We start from the raw sequence: 27,933 nt of genomic DNA on the forward strand, positions 1-27,933 counted from the left end.
CACTATTGCCCTCGCCACTTCTCACTTTCCAATGCTACATGCTGTTGCTGGTGATTAGCCCTGAAATTTGGGGTGGGGAGAGAGGGGTTGCACCGCCAGTGTTTTTTCTTCAGCCTTTTTTTTGGGATCAATGACCTTATCCTAGTGAAGATTTGAGACAATCAGGTCAGTTCTCAACTGGGATGAGTTCGGTTGAACGCTTTCTGAACTCCTAAGGCTAGTGGCCAACCATTTTTCCCTTAAATCTGAAGAAGCAGAAGCAGTGTTAGAAGTAGACCCAGACAGGGTACTGCTAGCAAAGATACAATTGGAACAAAGGAAACTTGAATTAGAAGACAGGGAAAGAGAAAAAGGGAGAGACAAGAAAGAAAGAGAGAGAGAGACACAGACAGGAGAGGGAGAAAGAGAGCCTTCCAAAAGGAATGTGAAGAAACAGAAAGACAGCAGAAAGAAAGGGAAAGGCTGGAGGGAAAGAGAAAGAATATTCTGGAAAGAATCCAAAGAGAGAGAGCTGAAGCGGCTTGAGTTAACTAAGGGAAGACAGAGTAACCCTAGTGAAAGCATGGCCAATATGGAGGATCACAATTCAGGGCTGGGTACAAGATTGCTAAAACTCGCTCAATTAATTCCAAAACTGAATGAAGAAGATGTGGAAGCTTTTTTCGTGTCTTTTGAGAAACTGGCAAGGCAGCTAAAATGGCCAGCTGAGACCTGGTCCCTTTTAATACAAAGCAAACTAACCGGAAAAGCCCATGAGGTTTAGTCCCTGTTGCCAGATGAGAGTTCATCAAATTATGAACTGACCAAAAACGCTATCCTCGGGGCATATGAATTAGTACCCGAAGCCTATCGCCAAAAGTTTAGAACCCTCAAAAAGCAAGCCAATCAAACTTCTTTGAAAGAAGTAAGCAGCTGGCTTTTGACCAATGGCTGAGGGCTTTAAAAATACAATTCAGCTATGAGACTCTCAGAGAAGTAATCCTGTTAGGAATTTAAAACGTCTCTCCCATTCTCAATAAAGACCCATGTAGAGGTGCAGCGGGTTCAAGGAGCCCAGAAAGCGGCCGTTCTGGCCGATGAGTTTGCTTTAATTTATAAGTCAATTTCCCAGGGGAGAACCTTTCCTAATCACCCCCACAAATCTAAAAAGGACAGAGGATGGGAAGGTGATATCCACCTAGGCAGTCCTAGAAGAGAAAGGAAAGCAAGAGACACAGGGGGCCCTCCTCCAGCCAAAAAGGAAGATGCTGTGAGCAAGAGTGAGACCCGGAGACCTGTGTGCTTCCATTGTAATAAGGCAGGGCATTTAAAAGCTAACAGCTGGAAACTAAAGGGGAAACAGGTAGGGTTAATCAGAGCACACCTGCTCAAAGAAGACGAGGCCCTGATTTTTTATTTCGAGAGACAGCACTGAAACAGGCCCTTTGGCCCACCAAGTCTGTGCCGACCATCAACCACCCATTTATATTAATCCTACACTAATCCAATATTCCTACCACATCTCCACCTTCCCCTACCCTATACTAGGGGCAATTTATAATGGCCAATTTACCAATCAACCTGCAAGTCTTTGGCTGTGGGAGGAAACCGGAGCACCCGGCGAAAACCCATGCGGTCACAGGGAGAACTTGCAAACTCCACACAGGCAGTACCTAGAATTGAACCCGGGTCACTGGAACTGTGAGGCTGCGGTGCTAACCACTGCGCCGCCCATAAACACAGAACAAGCTGTGGCTTTAATTGCAGTAAGAGGGCAACCAAGGAAGCTTACCGCAGCCAGTGCAGGAAAAGTTAATAGGATTCCTGAAAGTTATCAGGGTTTTGTATTTGAAGGGAAAGTAACGCCATATCCCTCAAGTGGGGCAAGCAAACCCATAGTGATTCTCAGGGACACAGGGGCCACCAGATCTCTTTTACTGGGAAAAGGCCTGACCTTTCCCCCAGAGAGTGCAGTGAACACCAAAATGGTGGTGAATGGTACTGGAGGGCAGTGTACGCCTGTACCTGTACACCGGGTGCACCTGGCGCGCGACCTAGTTTTGGGACCGGTGACTGTAGGGATTGGCCCTAGTTTGCATGCGCACATGGTTGACCTGCTCCTAGTTAATGATCTGATCGGGATGAAGGTGGTAGCTCCCCCAGTAGTGAAAGAAAGACTGCAGGAGGTCAGAGAGACAGGGCAGTGGCAGGAGATAGTCCCCTGCCGAGTCCCTGAATGTGTAGTGGATCAGGCCATGATAAAACCAGCTCCCCCAGAGGAGATTGCATTGTCACTGCAGGTGGCACTGAGGTCTGCCTGTCTGAGACTTTATTTGGAAAGTTAGGACCCCAGGGAACGAATTAAATGGATTTTCCCTAGCTGAGGATAAGCGAGCCGACCCAGTATTGCGAGAGTTAGCACAGGCTACCCATTCTGAAAGTGAAGCAGAGGGAGTCGTTGATTGCTACTATTTAAAGAATGAGGTACTGATGAGGAAATGGAATTCTCCTCACAGACCTGAAGGCAAGGAGTGGACAGTAGTTCACCAGTTAGCGGTGCCACAGAGGTACCGGGGAGAAATATTAAGAAGGATCCACGAGACCACAGTGGCTGTACATACGAAAGACCAAAGCCCGCATAAGACAGCAGTTTGACTGGCCAAAACTCCAGAGATGTGGTGGAATACTGCAGGAGTTGCCACATGTACCAGGTTGATGGGAAACCCCAACCTACAGTGAAATCTGCACTCCTCAGTCCTGTACTGGTGTTAGGAGGACTCTCCAGCAGAGGGCTGGTGAACTGTAAGGGACCCCCGCCAAGAACAAAAGGAGACAGGCAGGCACACGGCTGGCAAAAGTTTCGAAAGAGAAGGGAAAAAAGTGACCAAGAAGGCAGGTTAAAGGAAGTCTGGGAAGAATCCCGAATGAAAACCCCTACCGTCCAGTCAACCAACCCTGAAAAACATGAAAAGTTAGACCCCACATCCTCCTATGTAAATGCAGACTCTAGAAGCACCCCACCAGAGTTGCCAGAGTTGTTAACAGCATTTACAGGAACCTGCAGGGACAAAGAGAGACCTCAAGGGGGATAGAAAATGTGAGGGTGATGCCTCACCTAGTCGAAGTGTCACTGAAGAATACAGTTAAGTCTGCACAAATACCAACAGGTAGGAGTGTCCCAGAGAACAAAGGGGAGAGTAACAAAGACTCCTCCCCATAGTCAGAGGAAAATGGAACCACCCATCCCCTGAAGCCAAAAGTCTTTGCATGACTCAGAGTTCAGGACAGACCCGCCCCCAACTAGCTCTCCTGAGAAAAAATGAGAAAATGAAAGCAGCCTTGGCACCCAGAACAGACCATTTTTAATAAGCGTTAAGATTGGTGAATGAAGGAAATGAATGAGAGAAATGCATAGTTTTCCTTTCTGTATCTTATATTTCTCTCAAACACTGTAATGAAATGTGCCGCTTTTCTTCAAATCACATTTCATTCCCCTGGATGTGGAGGTGTCAGGGAAACTCCCCCACCTGCCAAGACTGAGGCACACATGATTTTGCCACATGAACATTAAAATTAAAATTGCAAGCCCCTGACGGGAAAGACATTTGCATAGTAACAGACAGTGCTGGAACAATGGGGCCCCAGTCGTTGCTTCCCCAATACACAGAAGTGGTCAGATCAGTTTTGGTCACATGACTGACTGTTGGAGGTTTTGAATTTGAACTTCCAACAGAGCATTTGAACTCAGAGAAGCCGTGTGCTGCTGAATCTCCAGTCCTGCCTGCCTCCATCTCTTTCCCATGGAATTGAATCTTGTGAAGACACGTAAACTCAAAGAGAGAACAGTCTCCTCCCTGAACAAGGTTAACAAGAACACTGGGCCCTGACGAAGAGCAAGACTACCTACAATCAAGTGTGCTGGAAACATAAACAGTAACAAGAAACCCCCTTTAGAGACTGCCTCAAACCTCTCCATTTTATTTTTCTGCTGCTCTTTTCTGTCCCTATTTGCATGTGTGTATCACGTATGCATGCTAGCATGGGTGCGCCGTATATTATATATATGCTGAATCTTTATAAAGTGCTGGTTAGGCCCCAACTGGAGTTTTGCATTCAGTTCTGGTTACCACATTTTAGGAAGGATGTGAGGGTCCTTGAGAGGGTGCAGAGGAGATTTACCAGAATGATTCCAGGAATGGGGGATTTTAGTTACAAGGTTAGGTTGGAAAAACTGTGATTGTTCTCCTTAGTACAAAGGAGAGTGAGGGAAGATTTAATAGAAATGTACAAGATTATGACAGGCTTAGATAATTTAGACAAGGAAAAACTGTTCCCATTAACAAATGATTCATGGACTAGGAGACACAGATTGAAGATTTTGTGCAGGAAATGAAGAGGAAATAAGAGGAAGAACTTTTTTTTACACAGCGGGTGATAATGACCTGGAACTCACTGTCCACAAGGCTGGTGGAAGCGGATACAATGACTTCAAAAGGAAACTGGATGTCCACTTGAAAGAAATAGACTTGGGCTAAGGGGATTGAGTGGGAGAGTGGGACTGACTGGACAGCTCTGTGGAGAGCTGGCATGGACTCGATGGGCCAAACGGCCTCCTTCTGTGCCATAAATGACTCTATGATTCTAAGACATCTGTGTGAGCAACCAGAATATAGCTGAACCATGACATAAAATCAATCCAACCAGCTTCACTTGTTTGCTGCACAAGGAAGTAGAGTTTGATAACTAAGATTCAATCACATTGCCATCACAACACCTTGCATGTGATGCCACAGTGAGGAAAATGATGCACATTTATTCAGGTTTGTTTCCCTCCTCAAACAAAAGGGTCTGCTGAATAAACACTTTTTGTGAAAATGATGCCTTTTCAACAATATCTTGCTAAAAAAAAAGTTTGATTGGCATTATTGCACACGGAACCTCATATATAAATCCATGTCCGTATATAAAATTGTTTTACCTCAAACAAATATCTGTTGCATCACCAAGCACAATTATTTTGAGACAGAATCCACACTAATCAATTTTGGAACAGAAAATTTAATAAAAAGTCCCATGATATCCAAACACTGAAATACCTATGTACGCACCTTGGCTAACGCTTCAGAAGGGTCATATTTTGGTCCGAGCACAAACAATTTCTGCCCTCTGCGGATTGTTCCACTGTAAACCCTGGCGAATGCAATGAAGTGCTCCTTCTGCTGACTCTCCTGTTTGCAAGCGTTCAGGTCTGCCTGCTCCATCTGGCTCGTCACCTGAATATCTTCAGTGGAACGAGAAGTAAAAACATGTAAATCTCTTTCTTATGATTATAATAAAAGCAAATGGTATGAAATGTAAGCTGGGATATTGGGCAATTTAAAATGTAAACAGATGAGTTTTCAACATAAGAAATATTTTGCTTCAATGATTTTTTTTAAATGAATCAGATTTACTAGTCATATTTTCACTAAAGCCAATAGCAAGGAATGCTAAGATGATTCTTGCCAAAGGAATGCTTCACTGGCCTAACAAAAAAGACCAATAAAGTCAAAAGTTATAGTAAAAAGTTCTACAAAAGGAATTGTTACGTTCAACTAAAGTAAAAAGCAACAATTATGAACTATAAAAATGAACTGGTGAATTCAACTCCAAAAAAATTGACATATTTTGCTGCAGAAAAGATGGAATAATAGATCAGGTGATCAGCTGTACTGCAAATAAACATCATGATTGTTGGAGACTAAACTCATCATCACATCTGGACTAGTTCTGGGGAAGACACATTAAAATGTTAAACAGGCCATTCAATGCTAAATGGAACCTATCTTCCAACAACTGAGCTGACAAAGACCTTAGCAGACAGAGCGACTCTGGATGCAAAGCCAAGATAATAAGCAGGAAATAACACCACTTTATCAAGATAAGTCATATTCCAACCCCAATGTGTAACAACAGCTCCACATTCAAAGACATTGAATAGAAACAACGAGGAGAGCATCGATGTCACCTGACTGAAACCCAGCCTGATAAAGGTTTTTCTTAAGAAAGAGATTTCTCTGAGAGAGAGAGAAATCCAAACAGCGAGGAAGCTGACACATCCTTTACAGCCAAGACCAAGACCCTGCCTATAACATTGTTAAACCACTGAGGTAGAGACTTCAAAGGTGACCTTGAAAACTTGTGAGAAATCTTAACACGATTGTTCACAGACTTTGAGTCTTAAACAAAGGAATCTGCAACACTGCAGTGAACCAAGACAAGGAACTTCAGGCCTACAACGCTGTTAAAAAAAATTCCTCCCGGAAAACCAAGAAGGTTTCAAAGTGAACTCTTTTTACAACAACCAGACTTAAATGCATGCTAGCCTCTAATCTCTAATTTTTCTTGTGTGAGTGGGTGAGGTTGGGAACATCTTCAGGTATTGTTAAATAAATAGTTATTTTCCTTTTTAAACCTATGAGAAAACCTGTCATTTGTCTGTTTCTTTGACTCTTAAAACACTCAAAAAACTATCTAGTCAGTTGAGAGGTGAAAAGTGGAAGTCACCCATACCATTACCCACCTGTCCGTAACAGAATTGAGGAAACAAAATATAGATTTTTTTAATAATGCATGCAGACACATGAAAATGTGGCAAAGTTTAATGTTACAGTGGCTCTGTACTTTTATATTTTTGATAATCATTTACCATTAAATTTAATGTCAATTGTCATGTTAAGTTGCCACCCTCCCACCACTGGTAGAATTGTTGTGTCTTCACTGGCCAACCACCACCAGTGCCATTGTATTGTTTCCATCTCCCATTCTAACCAGATAGAAACTGGTAATCATATAATACATGATAAATAAATATAATTAATATATATGTAGAAAACAGTAATGATTCAAATTGTGGACAAATATGTCAGGCATAATCAATCTTTGCATGTAAACTGTCAATTAATTAAATAAATATGATCTCAATTTTTTTTTATTGCTCTTCAATGGAAGCTGGCAGACCATGGATGGAATTCAGGGTCAGTGGGCCACTTGCAAGTAATTGGTATTGAGTGTGGTATCAGTAACGTTGATCTATTTTTGATGACAGACTGCAAGCGCATAATCAATCCTGCCACCCACAAATTTAACTGAATGAATAAATAAATAAATATGCTGCCAAAAAATGCCCTAGATACATAGAATTGGGTTTCAGCAGCACTGAGCCTGCCAGAAATGAATAAACTTGCCCACAAAACATTTCATAGCTCTTTGATGAAGCGCACTTGGTGCTGCATAATAATTAATGAAATAATTGTGCACAGAATACTCCTTTCTGAAACACTATTTCCTCCAACTTCTTGTCAGCAACATGACAGGAGATCTACTAAGCAATTATAAAAAATATTACAGATGGTAACATTTATGCTGACATCCCAATCTAAAGATCAACAACCCTGAGGGACTCTCTCCACTTTGTGGAACTAGTTGATGTTATTACATAATTTTCATTAGAGAAAAGATGCAAAAATACTTTATCAAAAGGTCTGCTACTAAAATTAAAAGAATATATTTTGAGAGAAAAAGGACCTCTCTTTCCCTGTAGAACAACAATCAGAATTTTCACCTCTTGTGCTTGTGTTGACTGTGGAGATCTCAAGGGTCTTCCCAGGTGGGCTTTGTTCCAACTGCTGTGTCTGATTCACAAGTTTTTCTGCATGTCTTTTCCTGGCCTGCTCCCGTCGCTGAGCTATCTCTTCTTGAGTCAAGGGTCTTCAAAAAAAAGCAAAAAAACAAAAATATTTACACATCATTGTTATCACAGCAGTTACGAAAATGAAGACAGAAAAACAAAGGCTTTCATCTATATAGCACTTTTCAGATCCTCAGGATGTTCCAAAGCACTTCACAGCCAATGAATTACAGTTGTAAATTCGGCAAATGTGGCAGCCAAGGTTAGCACAGCAAGGTCCCACAGACAACCATAAGATAAATGACCTGTGGATCTGTTTTTATTGATGTTGGTTGAGGGATAAATATTGGCCAGGACACTGGAAGAACTTCCCTGTATCCTTCGAACAGTGCCAAGGGAGCTGTTGTGGCTGCCTGAACAGGAAGATAGGCTCTTCATTTAGCATTTCATCTGAAAGACAGCACCTGTCTTTTCCTCACTCAAACTTGGCTGATTTTGGTAGCATTTCCTCACTCAAACTTGGCTGATACTCGAGTATTACGGGCTCAGGTCCGACTTTGGGGCTTGAACACATGACCTTCCAAATCAAGAGGGAGGATACCTGTTTAGGGGTGACACTTCTCTTTTTGTTTATGTGAAAGCCGAGTTGTTCACTTTCATCAAAAATACCTCTGTTTATGATCGAATACAATTTTTCTTAGATTGATATTGGTACAGGGATACCAGAAATAAGGCATCTTTCACTATAAATTATAATGGTAGTGTATGATGTTTCATATTTTACAAGGAACTTTATTCATACGTTTGCCAAAACAATACATGTTCATAAAGATAATTCCTTCACAAACAGTTTGCTTATTAGATCAAATTAGGATATGTTCATGTCCACCACAAACTTTGGCACTTTACACACAAGAAATACAAATAGAGAAGATAAACATGGAGCTCAACTGGACAGAATACTTAAGCACAGTCGAAGTTGAAAACCTCACTTTTTAAGCAATTAGAGATACAGCACTGAAACAGGCCCTTCGGCCCACCGAGTCTGTGACGACCATCAACCCCCCATTTATACTAATCCTACACTAATCCCATATTCCTACCAAACATCCCCACCTGTCCCTATACTTCCCTACCACCTACCTATACTAGTGACAATTTATAATGGTCAATTTACCTACCAACCTGCAAGTCTTTTGGCTTGTGGGAGGAAACCGGAGCACCCAGAGAAAACCCACGCAGACACAGGGAGAACTTGCAAACTCCAAACAGGCAGTACCCAGAATCGAACCCGGGTCCCTGGAGCTGTGAGGCTGCAGTGCTAACCACTGCGCCACTGTGCCGCCTGATCTGAGAATGCTGTTTCAACATAGCTGGAGTTCAGGCCCAGGGAGGATTCCAGTCATGTCCAGTTTAAAAAAAAAGCAACAGTTTTAAAAAATCACATTTTTAAATAATCATGCTGCCCTGACCACTTGTTGAAAAATAATACTCTAGTTCAGTGAAATAGAAAGCTCTTGTATGTAACTTTACATAGAAAATATGATCAAAGCCTATAAATATTGTGATCAACAGTTTCATTTGGAAGAAAGATCCAAGTTTATAAAATGAAAACTCTGATCTTACAATGTCATTCAAACGCATTGAATAATGTTAGCCTGGAACTGGGCACTTGGCAACATTTGGGATTTGAGTTCCAAGAGTGGTGTGATCAAAACCACAGTTTTCCTAAATGGCTACTCATTCCATATCAGTTTTATCACTAAACAAGAGTGACCTTAAGGGGAGTTGTGAATGCAATTTTCCTTCCAATTTTTTCAGCTTCCCTTTTGTGCTGAAGGCATCGACTCCTTGCTGAAGAATGGTTCCACGTGCAGCAGCTACAGTGTTGACAGGCTATTTTTCCAAGCAATGGATCATATTTAACCTCAATCATATGCCCAACCTATCCCCACATGGCACATTTCCTGCAAAGTGGCTTTTTTTTTGTTTATTCATTCATGGGATGTGGGCGTCACTGGCCAGGCCAGCATTTATTGCCCATCCCTAATTGCCCTTGAGAAGGTGATGGTGAGCTGCCTTCTTGAACCGCTGTAGTCCATTTGGGGTAGGTATACCCACAGTGCTGTTAGGAAGGGAGTTCCAGGATTTTGACCCAGCGACAGTGAAGGAATGGCGATATAGTTCCAAATCAGGATGGTGTGACTTGGAGGAGAACTTGCAGGTAGTGGTGTTCCCATGTATTTGCTGCCCTTGTCCTTCTTGTTGGTAGAGGTCGCAGATTTGGAAGGTGCTAAGGAGCCTTGGTGCATCGCTGCAGTGCATCTTGTAGATGGTACATACTGCTGCCACTGTGCGTCGGTGGTGGAGGAAGTGAATGTTTGTGAATGGGGTGCCAATCAAGCGGCTGCTTTGTCCTGGATGGTGTCGAGCTTCTTGAGTGTTGTTGGAGCTGCACCCATCCAGGCAAGTGGACAGTATTCCATCACACTCCTGACTACTGCCTTGTAGATGGTGGACAGGCTTTGGGGAGTCAGGAGGTGAGTTACTCGCCTCAGGATTCCTAGCCTCTGACCTGCTCTTGTAGCCACAGTATTTATATGACTACTCCAGTTCAGTTTCTTGTCAATGGTAGCCCCCAGGATGTTGATAGTGGGGGATTCAGCGATGGTAATGCCGTTGAATGTCAAGGAGAGATGGTTAGATTCTCTCTTGTTGGAGATGGTCATTGCCTGACACTTGTGTGGCGCGAATGTTACTTGCCACTTCTCAGCCCAAGCATGGATATTGTCCAGGTCTTGCTGCATTTCTACATGGACTGCTTCAGTATCTGAGGAGTCACGAATGGTGCTGAACATTGTGCAATCATCAGCAAACATCCCCACTTCTGACCTTATGATTGAAGGAAGGTCATTGATGAAGCAGCTGATGATGGTTGTGCCTAGGACACTACCCTGAGGAACTCCTGCAGTGATGTCCTGGAGCTCAGATGACTGACCTCTAACAACCACAAGCATCTTCCTTTGCGCTAAGTATGACTCCAGCCAGCGGAGGGTTTTCCCCCTGATTCCCATTGCTGGATAGCAATCAGGAATGAGAACTCCTAGCTGATTTTTCTCCCTTACTAACTCATGAGTACTAAGTCACAACCACTGTCCTGAATGAGATCAGCCAACTCAGCACATATTTTTCTTGACTGCAAAGCTCAGCTACTCACTGAACAAATTCACTGAGGTAAGGTGGTGGTGGTGAGTTGTGACACATTTACTCATAATTCACTGCAACATACAAATGTCCAGGGGAGAAAATATATATACTCTTAACATCCTAAACTTCAAGAATTGGTGAAACAAAACTTCAAAGGTTGTAAATAAAACTGAGCAATTTAAAATAAACTGCAGACTTACTGCCAATTTTCTGGTGTAAGCACTACTTCTAGAAAGATGTCAAATGGCAATGAAACAAAGATTGCACTGTCACTTAATCATAACGGTAGTGCCTTCAAAAGATCCCTCAAGCAACCAACATCTTTTACTTGCAAAAACGCTGCATTATTTTACCTATAGTTTCGGATGCATTTCATCCTTTTAGGGATTGCCTCTTCAATCGTTGGTCTGTGCTGAATTAGCTGTTTTCATCCTTTTAAACAACAGTGGCTCTATTCCTCAGATATACCTTAGTAATACTTTATACCATATATAAAGTTACAGCTGATTAAATGTTATAAAACCAAGTTATTAAATGCTTGTCATATACAAATGGCAATTTTTATAACCAATTAATTTAACAGGAGAACATAAATAAAACTATTTTGGAGGTTCATTTCCAAATCAGTTATGTAACCAGCTGCCACAATTTTCTAGTAAGGACTGATCCCTGGGTGTTTGATATTGTTCTGCACAAACAGGGCTGAGTTCCTCAGTAAATGTCATCTCACAATTTGCCAATGTAGGCCAAACAACATTGAGAGAGTAAAAAAAAATAATGAAATTTTTCATTTTTTTTTATTCTTTCATGGGATGTGGACATCACTGGCAAGGCCAGCATTGCTTGCCTATCCCTAATTGCCCTCACGAAGGTGTTAGTGAGTTGCCTTCTTGAACCGCTGCAGGTGCCAGTACACTCTCAGTGCTGTTAGGGAGGGAGTTCCAGGATTTTGATCCAGCAACAAAGAAGGAACAACGTTATATACCAAGGCAGGATGGTGTGTGACTTGGAGAGGAACTTGCAGGTAGTGATGTTCCCATGCATCTGCTATCCTTATTCTTCCAGCTGGAATAGGTCAGGGGTTTGGAAGGTGCTGTCGAAGAAGACATGGGGAGTTGTTGCACGAGTGTTGTTAGAGCAGCACACACCACACTTTGGACTTGTGCCTTGTAGATGTTGTACAGGCTTTGGGGAGTCAGGACGTGGGTTACCCGCTGCAGAATGCTCAAAGTCTGACCTGCTCTTGTAGTTATAGTATGTATGTGACTGCTCCAGTTCAGTATCTGGTCAATGGTAACCCCCAGAATATTGACAGTGGGGGAATTCAGCGATGGTAATTCTGTTAATACCAAGGGGAGATGGTTAGATTTCTCTTATTGGAAATCGTCACTGCCTGGCTCTTGGGTGGCACAAATGTAACTTGCTACTTAACAGCCCAAGCCTGAATGTTATCCAGATCTTGCTGCATATGAGCACGAACTGCTTCAGTATCTGAGCAGTCGTGAACATCGTACAATCATCAGCAAACACCCCCACATCCAACCTTATGATGGACAGAAGGTCATCGGTAAAGCAACTGAAGATGGGTGAGCCTAGGATACTACCTGAGAAACTCCTGCAGCTAAGTTCTGGGGCTGAAATGATTGGTCGTCAACAACCACAGCATCTTCCTTTGTGCTACATATGACTCCAACCAGTGGAGGGTTTTCCCCTCGATTCACATTAACTTCAATTTGGCTAGGGCTCCTCGATGCCACACTCAGTCAAATGCTGCCTTGATATCCAGGGCAACCACTCTCACCTCACCTTGAGTTCAGCTCTTTTGTCCATGTTTGGGCCAAGGCTGTAATGACGTCAGGAGCTAAGTGGCCCTGGTGGAACCCAACCTGAGCATCGGTGAGTAGGTTTTGCTGTTTAAGTGATGCTTGATAGCACTGTCGATGACCCCTTCCGTCACTTTGCTGATGACTGAGGGTAGACTGATGAGTCTTTAATTGGCTAGATTGGATTTGTCCTGCTTTTGGTGGATAAGACATACTTGGGCAATTTTTCACATTGTTGGGTAGATGCTAGTGTTGTAGCTGTATTGAAACAGCTTGGCTAAGGGCATGGCTAGTTCAGCAGCACAAGTCTTCAGGACTATAGTCGAGACGTTGTCAGGACCCATAGCCTTTGCAGTATCCAGTGCCTTCAGCCATTTCTTGACATCACATGGAGTGAATCTGATTGGCTGAAGAATGGCATCTGTGATGCTGGGTACCTCAGGAGAAGGCCGAGATGGATCATCCATTCAGCGTATGCTTCAGCCTTTTCTTTTGCACTGATGTGCTGGGCTCCCCCATCATTGAGGATGGCGATAATGTGGAGCCACCTCCTCTTGTTAGTTGTTTAATTGTCCACCACCTTTCACAATTGGATGTGGCAGGACTGCAGAGCCTTGATCTGACCTGATGGTTGTGGGATTGCTTAGCTCTGTCTATTGCAGCAGATATCTAGCAGATAAGCTTTTAATGACTGCTGAACAATAAATGCCTCGATTTCATTCTAGTTTCTGTCATTCATATTATTTCCCATCAATAGGAACTTGAAAATTCCAATAATTCAATCTAAAAGAATGTGGTGTGCATCAAATCCAATATCGGTTCTGTTTTGTACAAACTCACTTTAGAATATGAAATTCATTGTTAAAGACTTAATTCATTATTATCCAAAATAACTTGTTTCTATAAATTAACAACTTGGATCTAGTATTTGCCTGGTATAACAGAAATCAGGCTTGTATTGCACCATTTTCAGATGCAGGTCTTCATTCAAAGGGGTAGAAACAGAATATGAAAACCAGAACCAAAGACATTTATAACATAGGAGGCCATTCAATCCCTCTGCCAGCTCTTTGCCACAGCAATCCAAAAGAAATCGCACTGCCTGCATTGTCCCTGTAAACCTGTATCTTCTTATGTTTCACAAATTTAATAACTCTTTTAAAAGATGTAATAGTCACTGTTTCAACTGCTCCCTGCTGCAAAGCATTCCATGCTCCAACAATTCTCTATGAATAAGTTTGGCCAAACCTCTTTCCACACCTTCAATGACATGAACGACCCCTTGGCCTTGTCACTGACTCCAGCACTCAGAGTTCATTTTGAAAACCTCTATTAACTGTCCTCTTGGTCTTCTCTGCTCCAGTGGAAATAGACCCAGTATTTGAAAGCTATCCTCATATCTAGTTTTTGCCATCTCTGGCATCATCCTGGTGAATTTACACTGTCTCTATGATTTTAATCTTCTTTCTATAATTTGTGTGTGTGGGGGGGGGGGGGGGGGGGGAAGAGAGCAAAATTGCACACATTGGTCTTAACTGTGTCCTAATTATTATCTTACATAAATCTCTTTGCTGTTGTATTGTATGCCCCCATTTTTAAAACCAAAATAGTTATGGTCCTTTTTATGCTTTACCTATTTGCTCTCTCACTTTCAAGGAACTATATATATATAGATATAGATATATATGTAACTGTAGCTCTCTATGTTCCTCCACATCATTTGCCATCATTTCATTGACTTCATACTCTACTTCTTGGTGTTTCCTCCCAAAATGAATTACCTCACACTGACTCACATTAAATTGCATTTCCCCTGCTGCCATTCAGTCTAGCCCGTCCACGTTCTCCTGAAGTTATCTAGCTTGCTACTTTTGTGCTGTCAATTTTGTGTACCTTACATCCACTACAAATAATCAATCAGTCTCTCTCATGCATGCCGACCCTTTGGATATACCATTTCCAACCATTCTCCAATCCATTAATCCTGACTCTTAGTTAGCCTTCAGTCCACTTTCTATTAGGCTCTGATACCACAAGCCTTGAAATTTTGAGAGTGACCGTGAATAATTCTATCAAGTGCCATAAATACAGTTATTATATTCCATTTTCCGATACAGTCACTTCTTCAAAATAACATAAGCGTACAATACTTGCACTTACATAGCACCTTTAATGCCCCACACTGTTTCACATGAGTTAATCAGACAAAAATTGACACCAAAACCACACAAGGAGGACTAAAATAACTGAATAAAATAAAATGCTTCCGCATTATATATTTGCCTGCAACCACCCACCCCCTCCCCCTTCCAGAGTGATCCTCCAGTCTTTTTGTGTCAAAGTTTTAGGAGGTGGGATGCCTGTCCCTTTAAAGACTTTAAAGCGATGGGGCTCCCACCTCCAAGAACTGCCAGCCAATCACAGGGCCAGCAGCTCAGCAATGCCACCAGGAGCAGTGGCCACTGTCGGTACTGCAGAGACTTCGGACCCAGGGACGCAGGCCAAGCAGGAAGAGGTAGGTTAGGTGGGGTCACCGGGGCCAGTATGGGCCTCAATCTGCCTCTGGATGGGAAGGCCATCGTCGGGAAGATCGCTGGGCGAAGGAGAGGCAACGGGCCCTCTGCCCCCCCACCACCCGTCGCAATTCTCCGTGCCCCCCTGCTTCCAATCTCACCTCGGGGGGGCCCATAATATCCCAGCTATAGTCCCAATCCTGTGTACTTGGACATATAAATAAAATAAGGCCACTTTCAAGAGAAAATGACCATTACTATTTCATTTCTAAATTTCACTACCACTTAGACCAGTAGTTAGGATGACACAAAAAAATCATGTTAGCTAATACAGGCATAGAACAGCGGCAGAGATCATTTAACAAAGTATAATCACTCCCAGCAGAATTACTAATGTCAAGGCTGAATAAGAATGATGAAAAATTATGTCTTTCATGATCTTTTATTTTAGCGATTCAAAGTTTACACTTCACCTGCTAAACTTTACTTAAGCATGCTTTACCCTTCAAAAACATTGTAATCTCTCTCAAGAGACATCAGAGCATTTGTCAATCATTTTCCCTCATGAAACCATATTGTTATAATTTATATTATTGGTGATATCAATGACTTAGATGAAGAGACAGAGAGTAATGTATCTAAGTTTGCTGATGATACAAAGGTAGGTGGAAAAATAAGCTGCGGGGAGGACACAGAGAGGCTGCAAAGAGATATAGACAGGTTAAGAACATATGAACATAAGAACTAGGAGCAGGAGTAGGCAATTCAGCCCCTCGAGCCTGCTTCGGCATTCAATACAATCATGGCTGATCTCATCTCAGCCTCAACTCCACTTTCCTGCCCATTCTCCATAACCCTTCAAGCAATTTCTAATTAAAAATCTGTCTATCTCCTCCTTAAATTTACCTAATGTCCCGGCATCCACCGCACTCTGGGGTAGTGAATTCCACAGATTCACAACCCTTTGAGAGAAATAATTTCTCCTCATCTCAGTTTTAAATCTGCTACCCCTTATCCTAAAACTATGACCTCTCATTCTAGATTGCCCCACAAGAGGAAACATCCTCTCTATGTCTACTTTGTCAATCCCCTTAATCATCTTATATACCTCAATTAGATCTCCTCTCATTCTTCTAAACTCCAGAGAGTAAAGGCCTAAACTGCTTAATCTCTCTTCATAAGACAAGCCCCCCATCTCTGGAATCAATCTAGTGAACCTCCTCTGAACTGTATCCAATGCAACTACATCCCTTCTCAAGTAAGGGGACCAAAACTGTACGCAATACTCGAGGTATGGTCTCACTAATGCCTTGTACAGTTGCAGCAACACTTCCCTACTTTCATACTCTGTTCCTTTAGCAATAAATGCCAAAATTCCATTTGCCTTCCTTATCACCTGCTGTACCTGCAAACTAGTTTTCTGTGATTCATGCACGAGGACACCCAGATCCATCTGCACCGAAGCTTTCTGAAGTTTCTCTCCATTTAGATAATAATTTGCCTTTTGATTCTTCCGACCAAAATGGATAACCTCACACTTATCCACATTAAAATCCATTTGCCAAATTTTGACCCATTTATTTAATCTATCCATATCCATTTGTAGATTTCTTATTTCTTTATTGCAACTTACTGTCCCTCCTATTTTAGTGTCATCTGCAAATCTGGCTATAGTACCTTCTATCCCTACATCCAAGCCATTTATATAGATTGTAAATAGTTGGGGCCCCGAGGACCAAACCCTGTGGTACCCCACTAGTTACATCTTGCCAACCAGAAAAAGACCCATTTATCCCGACTCTCTGTTATCTGTTGGTTAACCAATCTTCTATCCAAGCTAATAAATTGCCTCTAATCCAATGTGAACTTACCTTGTGTATTAATCTTTTGTGTGGCACCTTATCAAATGCCTTCTGGAAGTCCAGATGTACTACATCTACAGAATCCCCATTATCCACTTTGCTTGTTGCAGCTTCAAAGAACTCTAGCAAATTAGTCAAACACGATTTACCCTTCATAAAACCATGCTGACTCTGATGGATAGTGCTTTGACTTTCTAAATGTCCTGTTATTACTTCCTTAATAATGGATTCTAACAATTTCCCAACGACAAATGTTAAACTAACTGGTCTACAGTTTCCTACTTTCTGCCTCCCTCCCTTTTTGAATAAGGACGTTACATTAGCTTTTTTCCAATCCACTGAACCTTTCCCGTATCCAGAGAATTTTGGAATATTACAACCAATGGATGCACTATCTCCACTGCCACTTCCTTTAAGACCCTAGGACGTAGGCCATCAGGCCGTGGGGACTTGTCTGCCTTCAACCAATAGTTTGCTCAGTACTTTTTCCCTAGTGGTGATGATTGTTCTAAGTTCCTCCCTTTCTCTAACCTCTGCATTACCTGATACTATTGGGATGGTACTAGTGTCCTCCCCCTGAAATCTGAAGCAAAATACTGATTTAGTGTCTCTGCCATTTCTGTGTTCCCTTCTATTAACTTCCCAGTCTCATCCTCCAAAGGACCAACATTCACTTTAGCTACTCTCTTTCCTTTTATATACTTATTGAAGCTTTTGCTATCTGTTTTTATATTTTGCGCTAGTTTTCTTTCATAATTTACCTTTGCTCTTATTACTTTTTTAGTAACCCTTTGTTGATCTTTAAAAGTTTCCCAATCTTCCAGCCTGCCACTGGCCTCTGCAATATGGTATGCCTTAGTTTTTGTCTTTATGTTATCCTTAACTTCCTTGCTTAGCCATGGATGTTTTTCCCCCTCTTAGAATCTTTCTTCCTCTCTGGAATATATTTTAGTTGGGATAAATTGAATATCTCCTTAAACACCTGCCACTGCTCATCAACTGTCCTACCTTGTAGTCTTCCTGCCCAGTCCACTCGGGCCAAATCTGTCCTCATGCCTATATAATTACCTTTGTTTAACTCCAGAACGCTCGTGTGGGACTACAGCTTCTTGCCCTCAAACTGAATTTGAAATTCTAGCATGCCATGATCACTTTTCCCTAGAGGATCCTTAACAATGAGATCATTTATTAATCCCACCTCATTACACAACACCAAATCTAGAATAGCCTGCTCCCTGGTTGGTTCCACAACATATTGCTCCAAAAGACAATCTCTAATACATTCAATGAACTCTCCCTCCAGGCTACCCTTGCCAATTTGACTAATCCAGTCTATATGCATGGGCGACAAGGTGGCAGCTGGAGTATAATGTTGGGAAGTGTGAAGTTATTCACTTTGGTCATAAGAATAGAAGAGCAGATTTTTTTTAAGGAGGTGTAATACATATTAATGACCCAGACCTTGGTGTACAGGGCACAATTTCAAAGTCTGCGGATGATACAAAACTAGGAAGCATTGTGGACTGTGAGGAGGACAGTATAGGACTGCGCAAGGACATAGACAAGTTGGTGGAATGGGCGGATAGATGGCAGATGACGTTCAATGCAAAGAAATGTGAAGTGATTCATTTTGGTAGTAAGAACACAGAGACAATGTAACATAAAGGGTACAATTCTAAAAGGGATGCAGGAGCAGTGGGATCTGGGTACATATGTGCATAAGTCATTGAAGGTGGCAGGACAGGTTGAGAGCAGTTAATAAAGCATACAGTATCCTTGGCTTTATTAACAGGGGCAGAGAGTACAGGAGCAAGGAAGTTATGTTAAACTTGTTTAAGACACTAGTTCAGCCTCAGCTGGAATATTGCATCCAGTTCTGGGCGCCTGTTACAACCAGGTAAGCAATGTGTCCAGGTGGTCTCTTGTTGTCTTCACCTGATCTTATTGTAACAGGGTTTAATTTTAAACACACTGTATTTTGAGCTCCCCTTTTTGTGAATCCGTATTCATGGTTTCCAATTATCAGGTAAATAACTGAGCACAAACAGGCTTTCTCTGATTTAAAGCAGAAAGATGAAATTTATTAAACCTTAAACTTAACTCTAATATCGGTCATGCCTGCGGATATATGACGCGCTCACGCTAGCATGCACACGCGATATAAATATGCAAGATAGGGAGAAAAAGAGTACAAGAGACAATAAGTAGAACAGTTTGAGGCAATATCTCGTTACTGTTTCTCGAGCTCACTGTAGTCCTTGATTGAAGTTATATTCTTGTGTTTCACTGGGGCCCAGTAATATTCTTAAAACTTGGTTCACTTGGCAAACCTTTCTCTCTTTGAGTTTCACGTGTCTTCAATGGTTTCAGTTCCCTGAGAGATAGGAGGCAAACAGGCAGAGAAGATGTTCTTAGTTCCAGGAGAGCACACGGTGTTCTGCCTGGCAATTTCTTTGTTTGAGTGTTCAAATTTAAAAAGCTCCCAGGGTGCTCAGGTTAGTTATGTGACTAGTTCCTTATATGGAGCAGTCTCTCCACATCCCTTGTTGGAGGCTTAAATTTCTCTGCCCCAGCCAGCACACTATGTGACTAAAACTAGTCTGACCACTTCTGTATGTTGGAGAGCAACTGCAGAGTCTCCATTGTTTCAACATTGTCTGTTATCATGGAAATGTCTTTCCGGTCAGGGCTTGCAATTTTAAGTTTTAATGTTCATGTGGCGAAATAATGTCTGCCTCAGTCTTGGCAGGTGGGGGGGTGCCTGACAGCGCCGCACTTTAGGAAAGATGTGAGAGCACTGGAGAGAGTACAGAAAAGATTCACAAGAATGGTTTCAAGGATGAGGAATTTCAGTTATGAAGACAGATTGGAGAAGTTAGGACTGTTTTCCTTTGGAGAAGAGAAGGCTAAGAGATTTGATAGAGGTATTCAAAATCATGAGGTTTCTGGGCAGAGTAGATGGGGAAAAACTGTTCCCCCTTATGAAAGGATCAAGAACGAGAGAGCACAAATTTAAAGTAATGGGTAAGAGAAGCAAAAGCGACATGAGGAAAATCTTTTTCACATAGCGAGTGGTTATGGTCTGGAATGCACTGCCTGAGAGTGTGGTGGAGACATGTTCAATTGAAGCATTCTAAAGGGAATCAGACTGTTATATGAAAGGGAAGAATGTGCAGGGTTATGGGGAGAAGGTAGGGAAGTGACACAGAGTGAACTGATCTTTCGGTGCGGACACGATGGGCCAAATGGCCTCCTTCTGCGCTGTAATAATTCTGTGATTCCGTGTGAAACTATTATGTGTTGATGCTCAAAGAGACTTGGGTGTGCTTAAACAAGGAACGCAGAAAGTCAGCGTGTAGGTACGGCAAGCAATTAAGAAGGCAAATCGCATATTTGCCTTTATTGCAAGGGGATTGGTGTACAGAAATAAAGAAGTTATGCTGCAGTTGTATAAGGTTTTGGTGAGACCACATCTGCAGTACTGTGTGCAGTTTTGGTCTCTACATTTAAGAAAGAATTACTTGCACTGGAGGCGGTGCAGCGAAGCTTTACTAAATTGGTCCCGAGGATGAGAGGGTTGTCCTATGATGACAGGCTGAGTAAATTGAGCCTATACCCTCTGGAGTTTAGAAGTATGAAAAGCGATCTCATTGAAACATACAAGATTCCAAAGGGGCTGGATTGGGTAGACACAGAGATTGTTTCCACTGGTCGAGGAATCTAAAATAGGGGGGCACAATGTCAGGATAAGGGGTCGATCATTTAGGACTGAGATGAGGAGAAATTACTCCACTAAAAGAATTGTGAATCTTTGGAATTCTCTACCCCAAAAGGTTGTGGATGCTCCAATGTTGAATACCTTTAAGACTGGGATAGACAGATTTTTGGTCTCTCAGGGAATCAAGGGATATGGCGAGCGGGCGGGAAAGTGGAGTTGAAGCCTAAGATCAGCCACGATCGTATTGAGTAGCGGAGCAGGCTCAATGGGCCGTGTGACCTACCCCTGCCCTTATGACAACTGTTCAAAATGTCTATGGAAAAGCAAATACAATTTGATTTTTTGCGAGGTTTGGTGGGATTAGTTTTCCAAATCAAGTTGGTTGGCGCAGACTTGGTGGGCTGAAGGGCCTGTTTCAGTGCTGTATCTCTAAATAAATAAATAAATGCAATAGTTGTAACCCTTAGCAGGGCTTCTACAAACAAATATAGTAGTTTAAATTCATATTATGTTAATTTGGATCAATATCTGCCCTTGAATCAATGACAAAAAATGTTGCCAGTGAGATTAGTAGGGAAGATCTTCTTTGTCAAACAAAACTAAACCCATTTATTAAGAGCCAGGTTTATAATCTTACCCCAACTTTAGAGAATTTTTGTGTTTTCAGAATCAAATTGAGAGCACATTGATTACAATATAGTTGGCAATAACAAATTTAATATCTGAACTATATATTATGTAAACCCCAAATGCAAAATGGAAAATATTAATTTCATTGATTAGAACTTTGCCTGAGACTTTTACTGGAAATTGTTACAAATAACTTGTTAAAAAGAGAAAGCAGCTAAGATGGCTACAAACATTTGCATGTGAAAAAAATCCAAAGGATTAGCCTGGAGACAGACAGGATTGACTCAGTCTAGCCAGAACAATGGGGTACTCTCTGACTCCCATTATCTGAGATCGCCTTATCAATGTGGTCATCAAAATCCATCGACACCCCCTCTTGGCATTTCTTCGTGGATGAACATTTTGGGAAGGTTGTAGTCATCCGTTGCAGGCCCGCTGGTGGCTAGTCAGGCCTATCCGTGAGCAGTAGATTCTCCCACAGTGGGTACAAGTGAAGGTGTAGTCGCTGCTGGGGACAATCGGATCGATCCTTCTCCTCCTTTTCTCTTTCATGCTGGTTCTTCGCTCATCTCAAAGGTGTCTGTGGCACTCCTGATGTAGCATCTCCAGGCATCACGATCTATGGCCTGTGCTTCCCACTGGAGATGGCCGATGTGGCACACAGAGAGGGACTTCTTCAGAGAGTCCTTGAAACGTTTGCATGGGGCCCTTCTGTTCCTTTTACCCGCCGTCAGCTCTCCATACAACACAATTTTGGGCAGGTGACTGTCGTCCATTGACATTGAAAGAGCCAAACCCCCTCCACCAAGTATGTCTGAGCAGCCTGAGGGGAGAGCCTTGTATTTCAAAGAAAATTCCAGAAGAACCTTAAAAAACAGAGGTAGTCATATCATGTGACTGCTTGTGCAACTCTGAGAGTTTGAGAGTTGTGACTCAGAAGGCAGACTGCAACTGAAATCGATCAAGGCAACACTTCTCTCTCTCTCTCTCTCTCTCCAATAGAGATCCAGAGAAGCCTCAAGCTGCAGCTGGTGAAGCCAAGTCTACAGACCCCTACAACCAACAATTAGGATACAAGCAAGTCTGAAATCGTGCACGTGGCCCAGCGAGGACTTCAGGACTACAATTTCAACTAAAGACACTGAGACTACTGAACTGTATTTCAATTCCATTTATTACAGACACTACTCCAACCTCCCAACTCGGTTTTTCCCTCTGTAATCTATGTTTGTGTGTGTGTGTGGCTCTTGTGTAAATGTAGCTGTGGATGTATAGCGTATTTTAGTAATTTTAACCAGCTTAGAGTGATAAGGTTAAAAAACTTAGATCTTTTTTGTTTAAATTCAAGAAAACCTGTCTGATTGGTTCATTTGTAATTATAGTACAAGAACAGGAGCAAGTGCTCACTGAGGTGGTAAGTTAAATCACGGTGTTAAAAAGGATAAGCCCTGTTGTGGTCAAACCAGAGAAGATGGGGAAAGGGGAGCCTGAGACCCCTTCCTCACCTGATCGTAACAATATATATTGTTATATTGTTCAAAATAGGCTTGATAATGCTCTATTAAAAATAATTTTCCAAGTTTAAGACTCAAGATCCATCTGCGCACCAGTGAAGGTCCACTTGAACTATTTCTGTTTACTACACACACACAACTAACCGCAAGATATCCTCCACTTACCTTTCCACAGTTAGTCATGTGTACATTCTCATCAGCAGAAATTAAGCTTGCAATGAAAATTCAGTGCCCAGTGTCTTAGCTTACGTCAGGCGTAGATGTGGGCATTAACATTTTCAAATTATGAGGCACTAAATTAACAGCTGGATCCTTCCACAAATCTGACAGGTATCGTTATGTGCCACTCAAATCAAATCCAAATATAGTCTTCATTAGTGGAGTGTGGGAAGTGCACTATTTAAATACTGTTATGACTCTCTCACAGCAAGGCAATTTCTGATTAGCATCAATTCGATTTGGATATTATGCCAAGTCATATCATTCCACATCGAACCATATATTTTCATTTCCATTGGTGAATAGGAATGAAGGGGCATACATATTAATGTCACTAATATAATTACGTTGGATCTAATTTATTGCTGATCTGGTACTTCCAGACGTGTCACTGAACCTAGTTCTATGCTATAGTATAATACATAATCTTCTACTTGCAATGTATTCCACCATACCATACACTACATTGTTCTTGGGGGACTGCACAGTAGATTAGATCTCTCAACCCTGGAAAACCATGTTCACATTTTGCCAAGGTACAGAAAATCAAGTATCTTTCTCCCTGGCATTAATAACATGTTCTAACTAAAATTCAATCCTGTTCACAAAGTATATATTCATACAGATATATCTATATATACATACATATATATATATAAACACAAAGTTACTACTGAACTTGGCAACTACCAATCTCATTCAAAAAATATCAGATAGACAGATACAGTCCATTAAAACACTACACTCTAATATATGTGCATGTGTGTGTTTGAGGGGGTGGGGTGGTGGATGGGGATCACTATTCTGTGCAATTACATTATCTGAGCAGACTGAAGCTGGAAGGTGAAGAGTGTACTCCTCAGTTGTTCAGAACCCTGATGTATTTCTCACCTGGGATCAGACTCTGGCTACTAGGAGGACACTACACACGTGAATGGACACATGTCCAAAGCTAGACTCAAGTGATATTTTAATGCTTCCAGAGCAGGGGTGAAAACACCTACTTCGTCAAAACAATTTTGAAAAACTTGGTTAGCACTTGCAACGTAGTTAGCTCAATTTTTATTTTAAACAAAACTCAACCTGCACTGTGCTTGCACTTCACATGGCATCATGCTCAGCAGTCATAGCTTCCCCAAGGGTATCTCATATTGCTGCATTCCATAGTCAGTTGGAACCTGACTACAGAGCTATGCTGTCATTTGCACATCAATGTACAGTGGAAACGGTTGCACATGTGACATGAGACTGGCAATATAACTGCATCCCTAAAAGGTACATTCTGGTTAATTTATCCCATAGTTTGGCTCCTGGAATAATTGGCGATATTGTACTTTAGTCGAAATTCAAGGATAAGTGGAAGCACATTTTTAGCTAGAAATGCTAGATATTAAATTACAGCATTAATGAACAAGGAAAGAAAAACACAAAAAAGGAACCTTAGCAATTACACATTGGAACAAGGTTTTTCTTTATGCATTTAATCGTGTTTTAGCACAATATTAAGGCGAATTGCAGCTTCACTTAATAGGTTTCAAAAACAGACAAAATAGTCGATGTCAATACCAGCTGAAAAATTTTCCACAAGAGACATAACTGATGTTACAGAACTGTTGGAATTAGATAACTTATATTTTACAAAAATCCACAGCTACACATGTTAGTGGCAGAAACTGCATAAAATGCAGCATATTTGTCAAGTTGTGACAGGAATCAAATTATCGAATTTCAAGAATACTTCAAGAGAAAAAAAATTGCCAAAACTAATACTAAACTTTGCTGAACAATTATTTTAAAATCAGTTTCTAGCTTGGCCAAATATTTATGAAAGAAGGTATCTACACTTGGATGCAAGAAAGTTACAATAGGTTACTGCTGAATATGCAATCAGTACAATGTGACACTTGGCACTGAACCAAGTCTGACAGACTTGCTGCTATGCACTGCCAAGTATGCTGTTCACCACCATTTGTTTTGACTGTGGTTTCCATTGTCTAACTTTCACGATGATGGATACAATCTGAAACAACAATGTCCTATATTTAGGCAACTCACCATGTTCCAAAACAAGCTTCTCTTTATCTGGGAAAACACAGTAAGTTTATGCAGAAATTAATAAGAATGTAAATGTGAGTTTCGGGAAGGTTTAAAGACTATTTTCTGAAAACCATTTTGTGAACTGCACATTGCTTGCAGTTTCTTTCCTCTAGAGAAACACAATAAAAACTAAAAACTTCTTCGTCGTCATGGGTTTCTAATTTTATCTTGGTGGATTTCTAGGTCATGTAGAAAATAATTACAAAAGGTTTTGCCTTGATTAACTTACTCGTTGGCAGATTTTATTCTGGAAAATTTACACAAGACTGTGTATGACCTAAGTGACTGGGTATTAGTTGTTGTCAGGGTTGACATGGTTTTAAAACATTATTTGGGTCAAAGCACAGATTGTCTGGAACCTTTTCCAAATAGTGTATAATTCAGCAATAGAGTTTAGCACTGGGTTAAGGAGATAGCTCATTTGCAGTTTCATCAAGTATACCGACAAACATCAGCACTCAAGGTCTTGATTAATATTACAAAAAAATCTAGAGGCACGATTTTAACTCAGAACCGAGTGCTGCAGATGAACAGCAAGCTGACACACTGCACTGGCAAGACGCCCTGGCCATAACAACCCCAGGCCCAATAATAAGCCCCCCTTGCCATAATAACCCTCGGAGCCGGAATAAGATCACAACCCCCCGCCCCCCATAATAACCCTCGGAGCCTTAATAAGACCACACCTCCCCCTCGCCATAATAACCTGCCCGGGGCCAAAATAAGCCCACCCACCTTACATAATAACTCCCACCTTGCCACAGCAACCCCCTTCAGGACCATATGGTAAAAACATTTTTAAAAAGCTGGAGCAGACCTTACAGCCAGTCAAGCCTGCTCGACCATTCAAGATGATGGCTGATCTTGGTCTTCAACTTGACTTTCCCTCCTGCCCTTCATATCCCTCGATTCCCCGACAGACCAAAAATCTGTCCAACTCAGCCTTATATTCAATGATGGCTCATCCACAACCCTCTGGAGTAAAGAATTCCAAAGATTCACAACCCTTTGAGTGAAGACATTTCTCCTCATCTCAGTCCTAAATGATCTGCCCTCATTCTGCAACTGTGCCCCCTTGTTATGAAATGGTACACCCTTGTTCTAGATTCCCCAGCCAGGGGAAACAACTTCTCAGTATCCACCCTGTTAAGCCCTTCAAATTCTTGAATGCTTCAATGAGATCATATGAACGTACGAATTAGGAGCAGAGTAGACCACTCGGCCCTTCGAGCCTGTCCTGCCATTCAATAAGTTCACGCAGAGCTGATTACTCCATATTTTCACTTACCCCCACTAACCTTCCACCCCCTTACTTATCAAGAATCTATCTACCTCTGCCTTAAAAATATTCAAAGACTGCTTCCACCACCTTTTGAGGAAGAGAATTCCAAAGACTCACGACCCTCTGAGAAAAAAATTCTCCTCATCTCCGTCTTAAATGGGCAACCCCTTATTTTTAAACAGTGACCCCTAGTTCTAGATTCTCCCACAAGGGGAAACATCCTTTCCACATCCACCCTGTCAAGACCCCTCAGGATCTTATATGTTTCAATAAAGTCGCCTCTTACTCTTTAAATCCCAGCGGGTACAAGCCTCACCTGTCCAATCTTTCCTCGTAAGACAGCTCGCCCATTCCAGGAATCAGTCTAGTAAATCTTCTCTGTACTGCCTCCAATGCAAGTATATCCTTCCTTAAATATGGAGACCAAAATTGCACATAGTATTCCAAGTGTGGTCTCACCAAAGTCCTGTACAACTATAATAAGACTTCTTTATTCTTGTACTCTGATCCCTTCACAATAAAAGTCAACATGCTATTTGCTTTCCTAATTGCTTGCTGTACCTGCATGCAGACCTTTCTTGTATGAGTACAAACAAGTCTCTCTTATCAACATTTACAAGTTTCACACCCTTTAAAAAATATTCTGCTTTTCTATTCTTACAAAGTGAATAACCTCACACTTCCCCACATTAGAAAATAATTACAGCGTCATTGTACAGCTGGCAACATGAATTTTGAAAGGTAAATTATGTTTGACAAACCTGTTGGGAGATTTTTGAGGATTTTACTTGTAGCATAGATAAAGTAGAACCAATGGATATGGTGTATTTGGATTTTCGGAAGGCTTTTGTTAAGGTCCCACACAGGAGGTTAGTGAACAAAATTACAGCATATGGGATGGGGGCTAATAAACTGCAATGGATTGAGAATTGGTTAACAGACAAAAAGCAGACAGTAGGAATAAACGGGTCATTCTGAGGACGGCAGGCTGTTACTGGTGGAGTCAGTGCTTCGGCCACAACTGCTCACAATCTATATAAATGATTTGGATATGGGGATCAATTGTAATATTTCCAAATTTGCTGATGACACAAAACTAGGTGGGAATTTAAGTTGTGAGGGAGATGCAAGGAGGCTTCAAGTGGACTTGGAAGGATTAGGTGAATGGGCAAGAACATGGCAGATGGAATATAATGTGAATAAGTGTCATGTTATCCACTTTAATAGAAAAAAAGAGAGAGAGAGTATTTCTTAAATGGTGAGAGCTTGGGAAGTGTTGATGTCCAAAGGGACCTGGGTGTCCTTGCTCATAAGTCACTAAAAGCTAGCATGCAGGTGCAGCAAGCAATTAGGAAGACAAATAGTATGTTGGCCTTCATTGCAAGGCAATCTGAGTACAGGAGTAAAAGTGTATTGCTGC

The 27,933-nt window shown here is 41.7% G+C and overlaps 1 protein-coding gene across 1 annotated transcript in view; it reads right to left on the reverse strand.

Moving 5' to 3' along the window:
* The window catches only part of efl1 (elongation factor like GTPase 1), a 348,427-nt gene that overhangs the window by 204,158 nt on the left and 116,336 nt on the right, over positions 1-27,933 (reverse strand). Inside the window, exons 13-14 of the mRNA XM_068017730.1 lie at positions 7,583-7,728; positions 5,088-5,260 (exon numbers count right to left, since the gene is read on the reverse strand). Coding sequence (XP_067873831.1) covers positions 5,088-5,260; positions 7,583-7,728 — 319 coding nt within the window. The remainder of the gene's footprint in view (positions 1-5,087; positions 5,261-7,582; positions 7,729-27,933) is intronic.

The sequence above is a fragment of the Heterodontus francisci genome, chromosome 38 (genome assembly GCF_036365525.1).
Source record: "Heterodontus francisci isolate sHetFra1 chromosome 38, sHetFra1.hap1, whole genome shotgun sequence".
Classification (NCBI taxonomy): domain Eukaryota; kingdom Metazoa; phylum Chordata; class Chondrichthyes; order Heterodontiformes; family Heterodontidae; genus Heterodontus; species Heterodontus francisci.